Source organism: Salarias fasciatus, chromosome 12 (assembly GCF_902148845.1).
Source record: "Salarias fasciatus chromosome 12, fSalaFa1.1, whole genome shotgun sequence".
Taxonomy (NCBI): domain Eukaryota; kingdom Metazoa; phylum Chordata; class Actinopteri; order Blenniiformes; family Blenniidae; genus Salarias; species Salarias fasciatus.
In genome coordinates, this window is record NC_043756.1 from 6,642,485 (window position 1) to 6,657,087 (window position 14,603).

General features: G+C 42.2%; 1 protein-coding gene across 2 annotated transcripts in view; it reads right to left on the bottom strand.

Moving 5' to 3' along the window:
- The window catches only part of si:dkeyp-14d3.1 (transmembrane protein 132C), a 139,430-nt gene that overhangs the window by 56,979 nt on the left and 67,848 nt on the right, over positions 1–14,603 (bottom strand). For both annotated transcript variants that reach the window (XM_030105065.1, XM_030105064.1), the window contains exon 3: positions 9,048–9,194. In XM_030105065.1, coding sequence (XP_029960925.1) covers positions 9,048–9,194 — 147 coding nt within the window. The remainder of the gene's footprint in view (positions 1–9,047; positions 9,195–14,603) is intronic.

Below are 14,603 nucleotides of genomic sequence, written 5' to 3' on the forward strand. Positions count from 1 at the left end.
ATGTTTGCTTCAATGTCCAGTTTCATTACTGCTGACCTGCACGTCTTATCTGTCCAAACCTACAGTATTGTAAAACCTGCCTGATTCCAATTCACTTTTTCCACATTTCTGTAGATCGTGCATGTGTGGGATGAGCAGCAGAGCTCGGTATGCGGATAGTGACCATGGAAACTTGCCCAATCTACCGAACAGCTTTTGGGCGCTGACAATCTGGTGTTTGATCAGCTCCGCTAAATGCAGAGCGATATCAAGATGAGAGTCTGCAAACAATCCCTTATCTCTGGTACCAAGGTGACAACATTTGCCGACAAAAAGCAGGGTTTATCACAGACTACTCCAGAAATTGGGATTAGAGACAAAAGTTGACCTCAGCTTTAGGTGTTTTTCCATTAAACAGTTCCAACACTGCTCGGCTCGGCTCGAGAGGAAAAACTGCTTTTGTGCATCAAGTGTGAGTTACGTATTCAAACTAGCACGTTAGCCGAGATGTGACAAATGCTGGCAGAAGAACGGGATCCTGCTGTAGCTGTGTATGTTTCTTCAAAACACTACTGACATTTTTGTTTATTACCTGAACAAGTCGTGAGATTGCCATTATGACTCCTCTATTTAGATTTCAGTTCCCAAATATTTAAGACATACACACACACACACACACACACACACACACACACACACACACACACACTAAAAAAAGGGTTAACAGCAAAGAAAATCAGTTTGGCATTGGCAGAGCAGATCCAGAAAATTGGGTAAAAGTCACATACGGTACTGAGCTCTGCTGCCAATCACACAGTTCATGCTCATTATGACTGTCGCACCATTCAAAAAGGAAATAAAAAGGTTTTCTCGTGTTCACAAACGGAAGTCCTTATTTTTTGGGTTTTTTTTTTTTTTTTTTACTAAAAACTCAAACGGCAAAAGAAAACCAGCCTGATAAAGCTAACTATGCCATCTGACATCTGATTTTAAGACACTGAAAAAGTCGCTGCCCAGTCCATTTATATTTTGCCAAATGAATTGCAGTTTGTGTTCAGGCGACCGCTTTACGATACGATACCATGACAAGAAAAATCTCAGTGTTTTCTTTTACGGCATTATTTTGACTGTCAGAGGGATTCCAAAACTACATCACTGTCCCCATTATTCAATTGTCAACTTGAAAAATAGACAACAACGCTATAGCTGCAGCAGCTGACACAGTCTTCACCCTGGCTTATCCAAATCCTTTGTTTCCCAGTAACAATAGGCAGGGATCAAACTGATCCAAAGGTTACGGCAACTAATTAAATGAATATGGCAGGATGTTGTTGTGTCTATTGTGAGAATGTCATAAGACTAACTGAAGGAAGATTGAATGCTGTCTGGTTCTGTCAATTTTGAAGGCAAACATGAAGTAATTAAAGGCAACAACTGTGGTGAACGTAAGGCTACCTATCTCCGCATCTGTCTGTCTCTCTGTGTGTCTGTCCAGCTCTCTAGTTAGGAGTTTAATAGCCTCAGATTTTTATCCACAGACGTACGGAGGAAGAAAAAAAAAAAAACCCTCCGGCGATGCAAACCTCCAAACACTGGTGGCCACAATCTAATCCTTTGGGGGATTAACCTCTTAAGAGCGGGATATTCACTCATAAACCTTTATAATTCTGAAACACATGAACTCCCCGGGACACATGCGAACCACCAATCTGTCCCCCCGCACAGCACATGCTCCACTGCCCACAAAAAAAAAACCGAGGAATCGTGTCCATCGCAGCGTGACATGAGTGAATTCCAGATATGTGACTGAAAAGCTTTTCAGGATACTGTGCAAAGGCAACGCAAGAATTCATTAGCATAGCTCGAACAAAGGTTACCTTAGTAACTGCAAGGTCATTTGGTGCAGACATATACTATACAGATCAAATCCCTCCCACTGAGTGTTATTACTGTCTGATTGGCGAACTGGGGAAAAATTGCAGAATGGCTCACCGTGGCATAATTTACCCATACTGCCTCCACCGCCAATGAAACGGAGCAGCAGGCTCGACAGTCGGAAGTAATCTGGGCTGACTTCAGTGATCAACTGACTGTCCTCGATAAACCGCATCTCTGCACCAGGACTGATAAAGGAAAACAAGTCCTATATATCTCATTAAAAACTATTTGAATGTTCCTTTTTCATCAGCATTACTTTACTGAATCTAATGACACTAGAAGTGTTTGTCTTGGCGAAAAACAAAAGTCAAATTGATTAAAAGGAACCAGTGAAACATCTTGAGTCGTCACACACAACATGGAATTTCAATTTCGAGGAGGTGAACAAAAAAAAGAACAAAAGTAGAACTGAACTCAGAGCTTCCCCTCTGGTTCTTCATTAAAGGTGTTAGGTTTAAGAATGGGAAGTTACTTTTCCCGTCTCCCCCTAATGTAATCGGGCCATTTGTGTTTGGCCTTGATTTATGAGGAAGTGAAGTCTTTGCTGGTGGCTCACAGACAAGACTGCTCAACCCCAACAAAACCTTATTCATTTAAAAATTAAAACGGTTTATGACCCAATCACAACTCGAATCAAGTGAGAAATCACGGTGGCTGCGCTGCCCTTTCCCTGCGCCACACTGTGAAAATAACACTGTTGGTTGTTTGTTTGTTTTTCCTCCAAAGCTACCCCTGTTGTTCTAAATGGGACTGGACATTTTCATATTTCTGGACCAAGGTTCACACAAGCACATATTTCTCCCAGACCCAAAGGTATCATAAGAAAGAATGACAACCAATCGTGGGTAATCTTTTTTTTTTTTTTTTTTCCCAGAGCCTGGAGGACAATAAAAGCTATTCCAAGTACTTTGTTTTATTTCAGTTCGCTGTAAATGTCAGAAACGATAAATAATTTTCTCCTTAACGGTTTTTCAGACTTTGAAATTGAGATAAATGGTGAGGTCGCTGCCAAATACTGATCATTATTGCACAGCTGTATGATTTCTCTCCCTTTGGGATCAACACTCAACACTAACAAGATTTCACTTTTAGTGGAATACACATGTACTTTACTCCAAATTTAACATACATGAATTCTATTCTGTGTGCAGAATTGATTCAGACAAGGCGAATCCGTCTATGCGCTTTTTGAAGACATTAAAAAGGGGCATTTGAAAGCGCACGTCCTCCCCATCCTCTTGATCCCACTTGCACCGGCTCTCTTGTGGAGTGGCTGTAATGAGTGGACTGCCTGCTGTGCCTGGGTCGGGCGCGGCGTGGGGGATTAATGAAGTGGTGTCTCACAAGGGGTATCCATCTGCACCGAGACAGTCTTAATGAACTACCAATGCCCAGACACGGCACTTTCACTGAGGCCTCCACTTACGGCTCATGACATGCTGAGGAAGCAGGACTGCTTTTGTTTTGAATGGACTTGCCTTTAATGGTGACAAAGTGAACTTTTCAATCTACCAAAGTGCATTCTAGCCAGCCTTATGTGTACTCTACATAGCAATTTTGTCCCTTTCTATAGGGACTCATTTTGATTTCTCTGACACACTGTGGCACCATCACTGAAAATTCCAGCCTGTCAGAGAGTGGGCGCCATGTTCCCTTCAAAATATGATGTACGACTAAAAGATAATCTGCATTTATATGAGGCCATGAATACAGACTTTGGGTCCAAGCAGGTCCAAGTGTCTCATCGAGGAGGCCTTTACAGAACAGCAAAGAAATAAATAAAAAAAAAAACTATATATAAACACAACAGTTTTGTTTTTGTTCCAAGTTTGCATGAACTGAACTCAAAGATCTGAGACTTTTTTTCTATGAACACAAAAGTTCTGTTTCTCTCAAGTACTGTTCACAAATATCTGTTAATGGGAAATTCTCCTGTGTGATGCGTTGCACTGTGAGGCTGATGGTTTCCCCAACAACACACTGAAAGTGAGCATCGCAGAGTCCTTTTATTGTGGCCAGCCCGAGACGCACCTGAGCAACAATCCCGCCGTCTAATCAGCGTCTCGATGTGCCTCATCTGTGAGGAGCACGGACCATTTCAGCTAAGGAGAACTGCTCGTTAACAAAGATTCAATGTTTGAGAGAAACATTTTTATGTGCAAAGAAAAAGTCTTAAATCTTTAGGTTCAGCTCGTGAAAAATGTGAGCTGTGTTTGTACCTTTGTTCAGTGCATACTGTAGACAGAATCCAACAGAAAGCAGCGTAATGTACGAAGGATGGCCAAATACAACAAAATATAAAGTTGGAATGAAGCCCACAGGCCGTTAGTTATTACTGGAGCTTACTTTTGACATTTACAAAAACAGAAGTGGCACGTTTACGACAAACTGTCCACATATTTGATTGTACACAGATGGAAAAAAGGAAAGCTTCTTATTAGAGGCCACACAGCGTTGATTTTCCTGAACTATCGACAGTCACTTAGCTCCTAATCTTGTGTTGGCATTGATACAGCGTTTGAAAAAAAAAAAAAAAAAAATCACTAACCTCTACACTCTTGAGGTGCAGCCCAGCATGCATTACTGCTTAACCGGAGCACATCTGGCTTTCTATTAAAACATTTTTATGAGGAAGTCCTTGATGGGGATGAATTCATTATTGCAAACTCAGTCGATCTCTTTCATTGAATTTGAAAGCAGCGACTTCAGCTGTTCGGCGCCGTTTCCTTCAGGGCAAAATCAGCTCTGTTCCTTTCTGTCAAAAGGCCCAACCTGCCTCACATTCTAGCACCCCCTGATGAAAAGCTGCCACCTCAGTATTGCTTTTATTTGGGAAGGCGGTGCCGGTCAGGGAAAGTGCGAAGTTTTGCAATACCATCGGAAAATGTTAATGTCTGCGGGGCTGAGGATCAGATTAAAAGAACCTGTCACCTCCTGAAAATAACTTTTTGGTCGATGAATACTGTTTGATGAACACAAACAAATATCCGTGTTCAGCTGCAAAGCAGATGATGATAAACAAAGGTTCAGAGTGGACAGTCTCTTCTGTTTGTTTATTGTCCAAATGTGAGGCCACGGCGCATCGGGCGTGGTCTGTGCATCAGCTGTAAATGAGCAGAAAGGCCTGGCTCAGCTGGCTGCAGGGAGCAGCTTAAAGCGACTGGCTGAACCTGCACAGAGACGACACCTGACCCGTCGGTAATGCTGCGCTCTCATGCGCACAGCGGGGCTGCGGCTCCATCACGGCACACGGGCTTCAATTAGCGGATCCACAGACGTAATTCAAAGACACTTAAGGCCATTTCAAAGTACAAGGTCCAGTGAAAACACCGATGATCCATCTGTTTTGTCATGGTTCAGATCTGAGCGTGTGTGTGAGTGTGTGAGTGTGTGGTTGCTGGGGTGATCGGCTGCAACAAAGATGTATAGAAGATGGATGGAGCTGGGATTGAGATTAGTCAAGCGGTTGGCAGGGCTTAGTTTAGAGTATGTCTGAGGGAAATGAATGTTAAGTTGACGTAAAAACACCAGAGTGATTACAACAACAGCACGGACGCTGAGAACATGTTATATTTACCCCCTCCTTGGAGCCCCAGTGCCAGGTTAAAAGTAATTTTCTCTTTCTCCATTTTCATTTATTTCACAGTGCCATCAAATAACACACTCTGGCTATTGGCTTAAAATAAAGATGTGGTTTTAAGGCTAAAGGTACCATTAGGTTAAGGTTAGCAAAGCTAAATTAAACTGAAATGAGCACATCAGATGGAGGTACAGTATATGGAGGTTTCTTTTCAAAATGATACGTAGAACATTTAGGATGTCCTCTATTGAAATATAATGCTTAAAATTCTTCGCTTTTGGTAATAATTCAAAAACATGGGCCTGGCAGCTACAGGCTGACAAGGATAATTTTTCATTCGATTGATTTAACTTTAGTCCTGATGGCGTCCTCCCGAGGCATAAAATGATTAAAATGAGGACCGTATAGTTAAAGAATAAAAAGTATAAGAGCCTCCATAAAGTTTTCTTATATTCCTTCACCGCAGTAAATCTCTTCAGTCGGTCGGTGACGCCTGATGTGGAAGGAGTTCATCCCACTGAGGTGCAGCCATACTGAAGTGTTTCCTGGGTGTCGCACCAACTTGGAAATGACTGACGGCTGAGGCGTTAACAAAAGTCTAATGCAGGAAAGGAAACCATTTAGAAACCAACTGGCTGATACGAACACTTCTACCGTTTTGAAATACAATGATACTTTTGTTGCTGTAAACAGCTTGTTTATCAAAAGTACGTCTGGCCTTCAATTGAAGTAGCCCAGGATAATAAAATACAATACAATACAATACAATATGATACAAATACAGTACAGTATATCTTCACTTTATCCTGTTCAGGGTCGTGAGGTGTGGGAGTGATGCGTCACGAGGCACACAAACGAGCAAGTGTCGTGTCACAAACTAACTGAATGCATGTTTGAAACCCATGATCTTCTCACTATGTGTGACAAGAGAGCTAACCACTGCTCCACCATGTAATGCACTACAACACAATACACTCAACATTTAGTTTAGCCACTTGAAAGTGCAAAAAATGATCAAAAATAGTGTATTTTAAACCATTTCATCAAACTCTGTACTGCATAGTGCACTGAAATTGCAAAGTGCATTTGTAGCCTAACATCAATTAATGTTATAACTATTTTGTTTTTACAAACAACCCAAAAATATAGATGATAACTAGACAAGTGAAATTAAATTCATCATCCTAGGGTGTCGTCAGTATGAAAACTGTGTTGAAAAATATGTAAATATGGCCGACTTGATAACCACGGAGCTTCCTTCTGTTAGAAAAACACGAATCCTCATTTGTTTGACCTATAGCATTAACACACCTCATCATCCTCTTGTCCTCAAGAGGGAGTGGAGAGAAGAAAGCGGGCTAAATGACGGCTCAGCTGATGAGATAGCCACGTTTAATCCCCCTTTTTAAAGAGCCTTATTGAAATGACTCGGAGCGGGGAGGACAAGACCAAAGAAAAATTGGAGCATTGTGTATTGTATCGCCGTCGTGGGGCGTCTTCGCTCTCCGCTATGAAGTGACTTTGACAGCTGTGAGGATTAAGAAGCAGTCCGACGTACATGCCCAAACAGCAGGGATTAGACTAGATATGCTCACTCTTGTCTCTGGCTCTTTCACTTAGTAAATCAATAAAACATGATTTAACAGCGGTAATAGAGCAAGTGTGTGTGTGTGTGTGTGTGTGTGTGTGCGTGTGTGTGGGAGAGAGAAGGTGAGATCATGAGAGAATAAGACCTGCATCAAAAGAGAGGGAAGGAGGAGTCAGCGGCCAAGTGTTGCTGCAGCTTCCAGAAGCTCCTGTTTGTGTTCATTAAGATGCTGCAGCTCCACTCAAAGCCACAAACTAACTAACAAAGTGGGGACAGTGTGAAGCCAAAGGGTTATTCTAAAAGGCCAAGAATGTAACTGGGACAAGACTGAGAAGCCCTGCTCTGGGACGTCACAACCATACATTTATTCCTCTTCTACCTATTCAGACCAGAATACTCTGATAATGCATGTCATGCAACAACTCCACACCAAATCAGACTGGACGAAATTCAGAAGAGTCTGATTTCTTCATGTATTTTGAATATAAATCTGAATTATAGCTGCACATCTTCTGGACATTTATTCCTTTCTGGTGGAATAAAATGAAGAACCTTTATGAGCCTGCAGGGCCTGTAAAGCCTCATGCATTTTTGAAGACAACCAAAACACTTGTATTTATACGAGTGCGCTGTCAAAACTTATATCAGTGAAGGCAAAGTCTCAAAAGTCTTCTCTCTCTATCCTCTACGGAGAAGTGAAAATTGATAAATTAACATGTAAACATGGGGAATGAGTGTATTGTCTGGAAAGGGTTCAGATCGACTGGTGTAAATGTAGCGCTGCAGTTTCACACAACAAATTAGGAAAATGCCAGATCTATTAAAGAAAACCTTTATTAGCGGCTTCTGATTTTACAGCCACGGCCCTTCAAAGACACACACAGCTGTCTTTATTTGATGCGCTGCAACACGGTGGTTAGACTGTAATTATTCCCTGTAACGATCTGTAAACAGCAGCATGTTGGAAAACAGGAAAGTACTGTACCAACAAATTCAAATTACATATGCTTCGTCGGCTGCTCCACATTTAAATGACTCCTGCACAACTTTGATTATAACGCTGCGATGTCAAATGTCTTGTTTTCTTAAGGGAGTGGTTTAGAATTTGCTAAGTAGAGCCGAAGCTAAGGAGCAAATAAGTAAGCTTTCCCAAGCCCCAAATCTGCCTCTAATCCATAAAATTACACCTGTCACTAGAAAGTTAGATTTATTAAAACTACTCCCTGATCCAAGGAGGAAAAACCATTAAAACGCACAAAGACCTTCAATCAGCACTTAATTAACGCAGCAACCTTCTTCCGTTTTCTGACAATCACTTCCCTATCTGCCAGATTAGTTTAGGGACGTGAATGCTGATAAGAAATGACCAAAACAACTCTGAGGACTTGGCAGTGGAGAAAATAAGTAGGCAAATAAAAAGATGGAGTGAAAGACGGAAGGAGGGAGAGAGCGAGAGGAGTGCAGGAGTGGATTAACTTTTCCGTCCTGCCAGTGGTCTCAGCAGACGTGGCCTCTATGTCAAGTCAAGTGTGTCATTTCAGCAGAGGGAAAATCACTTAGATAACCATTCATACTGTATATTTCAGGTATTGTGTGCCTCTTGCACAAAAAGTGAGCCATCAACGACGGCACTCTCCAAAATGACAGCAAAAACCTCTTTGAGAGATTGGCACACTAAGCCACCTAAAGTAAAGCCATCTAAAGCGTGCGCGTCACAAAAGTGAGACAATCACGTTAAAGTCCATCCATCCAGCTTCTCCAGCGCTTTACTCAACTCAGCCCTGCAGGGGGGGGCTGGAGGCCGTCCCCCATGACCCAGGCATGTCCCCCCACTTCATGCCAAAGGAATAAATGTAGATTGATACAAATGTGTTGTTTCAATCTTCGCAACAGCGGGTTTGGTTCATTTACAGCTCGAGATACTTCTAGCCAGGAAAGCTCAGGATGTTCTCAGACGCGAACCTTTGCTGATCGTAGGAGGATTCCTTCCTGCGGCAGTGCAGCGTCACCACCCGGTGGCCCTCGCTCCTCACGTCCTGGCTCACCATCCACTGCGCCGGGTTGCTGGGACGAGCCCCGAGAAACGTCAGGCCTTCTTTCAACTTCACTCTGCGGGAGGAAAATAGAGAGCATGTTTATGATCGTGTGCGTGTGTGTCTGTGTGTGTGTCTGTGTGTGCCGTTGCCAGGAAGATCCTCACTTGAATGAGTCACTGGTTGAATGCATGCGTTGCATTTGCATCTGAAAGGATGAAGATCTTTTTTTTTTTACACGATTCTGTCCAACAGGGCTTCATCCGAACACTTCACTGGACACTTCTTTGGAAATCCCAGTTGTTTTCTCAGTTTTTGATCAAACTAGCTATGTTTCCCAGAAGAACCATTTCTTGAGGTGTGTGTGTGTGTGTGTGTGTGTGTGTGTGTGTGTGTGTGTGTGTGTGTGTGTGTGTGCAGATGATGAAATTAAAACAGTATTGGTGTGCATATCCCTTAAATTCTAATTAGTTTTGCTGCAAAAATCTATTAAAAGCAGCAAAGTGCGCCGTCTGAGGTCTGCCATCCGCAGTGAATGTGATGTTTGTCATAAAATTAGGACGTAAGTGAGATGTGACCGCCCCATTATTGCCACTCCTCTTCCTCCTTTACCTCCATCGGTAATAAATTCACTCTCACGCAGTCTGAAAACCACATTATGAAAAGCTTTCTTTGACTGCGGCAAAATTACAGCGTCGACGTCCTTGGCTCTGTGAGACTACAAAGGAGCAAAATATCCACGGGAGGAAAATGAAGCTGAAAAATCTGTTAAATGTAATTCATATTATGAAGTATCTGACTTTAAGGTAAAAGTGCTGACATAAATTAGATTTAGAATAATGTTCTGTAACATAACATGGTCAAAGATTTTATCGGAGAGTGACAGCAAAGCTGCAGGATTGAAGACGGGGCTAAATTATAAGAGAAGGTCCAATCACTATCCCTGTCCAATCAATAGCTGGTTGGCAGATGAGACCAAAGATATGGCTCCGCTTTCATCTTGAATTTGTTGCCGCACCTTAACATGCAATTGCCTGTCTGTTTGCCAATGAATATATCTGCCCTTCCCAGTCAAGCCCGTTTCTTTGATGTGATATCTTATCATGTTGTTGCTGAGGTTATATGTGCGAAGTGAAAATGAGTAATATAACAGATGGTATACTTTAACTCAGTGGAGGGATGGAGATAAACAAAACACCTCAGGGTCACGCCGCGTGCGCGTGTGTGTGTGTGCATCGTCTGGGTGTTTGTGCGCGTGGATGGTGATACTTTTTTTTTTTTTGTGTTGCGGTCTCCCGAAGATGATTTGATGCCTTTTTGGCAGCTGCTTCCCTCTGTGCTACGTGTGCATAAATGAAGTCGTGGAGAACATTTACAGGCTATGCCACTGCTTCAGCATGCTCGCTCCCGTAGCGAGATGAGGATGTACAATATCCCTGGCAAAAATGATGAAAAAAAATCCCAGGTTTTCATCCAGCCAAACAACGTGTGGTTAACAGATTTTAAGTTTAAAGAAGAAGAGTTAACCTAAATAAGAGCATTTTCTCTGGTTTATGTTGTTCTTGCCAGTCAACAGAAGCATAAACGAGCACCTTTTGGGGAAGGACTGAAAATGATGGGAACACAGAGATAGTCATGTGGTTTGATGGTTTTAGGACAGTCCTGGAAAAACGGAAAGCCAGGACTGAACACAGTGGGCTCAACTTTAATTTAATATTGAAGGCTCGCCTGTTGGCTGTCATTCTCCAGCCCACAGAAAGACATATGCAGCATATTGTTTTAAGACAAATTCTTCTCCAAATTACTGTAATTTGAAGAAGTTAATTAATCTACAACTTTGAAAGAAGCGACAGAACTAAAGTGCCACAGGTAAGACGACTGCAGAACAGAAAAAGCTTCTAATTATAGCACAAGGATACAGTCTTTTTCTTGCCTGTAGATCTCATATGACATTAACAACAATATCTCTTACTTATGAATTTACCAGACTTCATTAAGATGTCATTCATTCAGCTCAGGGTTACTACTGCTTCTCATGTCACAGATGCATGCTGTATGTGGAATATAACTGCAGAGGCTCATTCAGGCTGATTGACTTCCCTATATAGACTTCATATAGCCTTCACTGTCCTCCCTGTGAAATAAAATGTTAATCCACTCGGTCATATTTGATGTCTAAGCATGCTGTATTTGCCTTAATTAGGCTAATGCTACCTGGATAATAAAAGCTGAATGATCAACCTGTCAATCAATCCACGATCAGTCAATCGCTGGTGCTTTCAACCTATAAGATTTCTTTTCGGTTCAAATCATAGCTTTTAATAAGACTGTATTCTTTCTCAGTCCCAAACATGACTGTGTTTGAGGTCAGACTTTTTCTAAACACATTTAAGCCTCTGACATGAAATGTAAAGAGATTTAATCCAAAATCAGTCATGATATTTGAATTGCTGATATTTGGGTATCGGTCGGTTCATCTCTAACAGTTTGGCTTCAGGGCTACTTCAGGGATATAAACTATATTTCATGACTTTACATCCTCAAGTTCAACCCTCATTAGGACATTCCCTGACAGCTTTAGATATTGTAAATTTCAGTATTCTTGTGACTCTAAAAAATATTTTAAGACTTGCTTTTTTCATGTTTGTGACATTTTAGACTCAGTCAAAAAATATAAAATCAGTGTTAGTAAAATGTAAGGAAGGCATATTGAAGAGTGTGAACGTGGACAATTTTTTTTTTCAAAACCTACCATTGAAAATATCTCTAAATATGCTAAAACTGTGTCAGGCTCCAGTAAGTCCCGCCCCCTGGCTGAGTCTCCCATCCTGCCTTGCTGTGTGCGTCGTCAATCCCACTTGTGTCTGTGTCAGCCTCACCTCATGTTTCAATCGTTCAATTATCTCATCTACCTATCGCGTCTTGCCTCTGTCCCCCGCCTGAGCCGATTGTCTGCTGTCTCTGAACTGCTTCGTCTTCGTTTCCTCGTGTGAGGCTGGGTAGTGTGTGTTTTATGAAAACATTTAATTCTCCCATAAGCATTTTCCACTAAACTAATGGGTTTAAAGCATTGTGTACGGAATGTTGGCAGTCATGTTTACACACGTTAAAAGGTGAATACAAAATACAGATTATAGTTCAGGGAAGATGGGAGATATTATATGTGGAGTAGAAACTGAGTGGGAGCTTAAATATCAGGAAATCTGATCTCTTGTATGTTCTGACAATAAACTTTCAAGTATTCAGCAACTCAAATGCCAAATCAGTAAATAGCTTCTTTCCAGATAAAAATTATTTGTTTTCTCTTTGGGTTTTTAACACTGAATATAACAAACAGACTGAACAAAACTTTTTTTACCCTGTAGCTGGATCAATATCTCATAATACAAAGCAGCCACAATATAATATATCTGGAATCTGAAAAATACGCTGCATCCGCAGCGCTATCCAAAAGGCTATTATATTTCAGTTTATTTACTATGAGCATTCAAAAATCCTACAGACTTGATCATGCTGATCTTCAAGTTATCACCTTCACTAATGGACGTACTGAGAAAAAGGAAGTACTGAAAACATTTCCTGTTTCCCAAATATCTAGTACATCACAAATGAAAAGTTTACAGCTTCAATAAGCTTTTTTTTTTTTTTCCCTTCCAGAGACTGTCAGGGTGAAAGAAAGTGCCGAGGAGAAACTCACTGGCAGCGAGCATGCAACTGTAACAAAAAGAGCTGATGTACAGTCCTCCAGAGGTCCCGTGGGGAGCAGCAGGGTCTTGTATCTGGTTTCTTTACACTTCAGTGATCAGGATGTCTATCAGTGGCTCCGAGCGAGGTTTCAGGATGTTTTAACCGAGCCGAGTCTCGGAGGGGAACCAGTCATTACGCCGCAGACCATATCCTAGCTTACAGAGCGCTTGTTGCAGTATGGCTGGAGCGTCTTTTATTGACTTAATGGTCAATTTGGCCTTGTAACCAGTCTGCACAGAAGTCTCCTGCAGGTCAAAAAGCAGTCATCCAATCCTCGCGACCGCTACAGTCGTGCCGTAGTCAGTTCCAGATAATGAGCGCTTAATCATCTTAGCCTGCCAAACAAGCTCTATATTTCATAAGTAATGCTTATGTTTATTAGTAATGGTTCATCATGCTGCTTCAGTAATTAGCAGTTAAAAGAAAGTGGAGGAAAAGGCTGATGCACAGCATGTGAGCTGATGATGGCGCCAGATGAAAAATAAAAAGATCATCAGAATTATTGCAGTTCATGCTGAGGGGAGCATGAATGAAGTTGAACTCTCTGGGTCTCTTGGAGACTGAAGTCAGTCGGATCCATGAGCTAAGCGACATTTATTGTCTTGAACATGCAAGTTAACGGTGAGGCAATGAAGATATTCAACAGAATATGTGAAAAACATGGCTGAGGGGCAGCGGCGTTAGAGCAGCGTTTGACTGGCAGGCCGACTCAGTCTGGGAAATCCCATTATTCCCCCAAATTCAACCGAATGTGAATTGTTCCAAGAGAAAACAGCAAAGGCAATCGCTATCATCATTATCATGTCAGAAACATGATGATGATTTTCTCCTGCAGCACAATCACCATAATGACTACAATTCACCGGGTTGGGGACCAGGAAAATCAATCCCACCTGCTGGTGATGCTTGAAGGGAAGTGGGGGAATCTCCATGTGTGTCAGGCTCAATATGGCTTAAGAATCCACTCAGGAAAAAGACATTACCACCCCCGAAGGCAAGCCAGTAGCACGGCAGACATCAAGCATCAACATTCTGTGCAGATGTATGATTCATGCTTCAGCTTGCAGCACGTTTACATGTTTTCCTCGAGCTTGTGATCTTGGCTGCACACCTAATGTCAAGTGAGCCTCATCGCAATCTTGCAACGGCATTCCAGGACACTGATAAAGCTGAAGGGGGAAGTCAGAAAATTCTTCTCAAAGTTTGACGAGCTGGCACTCCCCTGGAAGATGAAGCCGTGAACACTTTATATCAATGCACCTGGGCTCTTCTCAGTCTCTAAATATGTCTCCCGTGAAGCCAGAGAGCTACAATCGCAGCAGAATGTTCTGAATACTAAGCATTACACAACTACAGGCAAAGTAAAGAGACAACAGCCCGCAGAGGGAAGAAGGAGAGCGGCGTAAGGAGGCAACGGCATTTAGATGACAGTTTAAAGTGACGCGAGGAGCGACTCCTCAAAACTGTCGGCAATCATGAGAGACCCTGGCGGGTCTTCAGCGGCTCCGTAGGAGGTTTGAGTCTCGGTGAGCTGCAGGAGGAGGAGAGGGTGCAGGTAACACGGAGGCAATCAGAGAGCCCCGACTGCTGCGGTTCAAATCCCACTGCCAATCTATGTCATCATGACCCTTCCCTGGGTTAAAAAAATCCCACTGTCGCTGTTGTCTATCGTAACCTCGTGCTCATTTCTTTTGTCCTCTCTTCAGATCTGATTCTATGCTTGAACTCCTCGGGGACT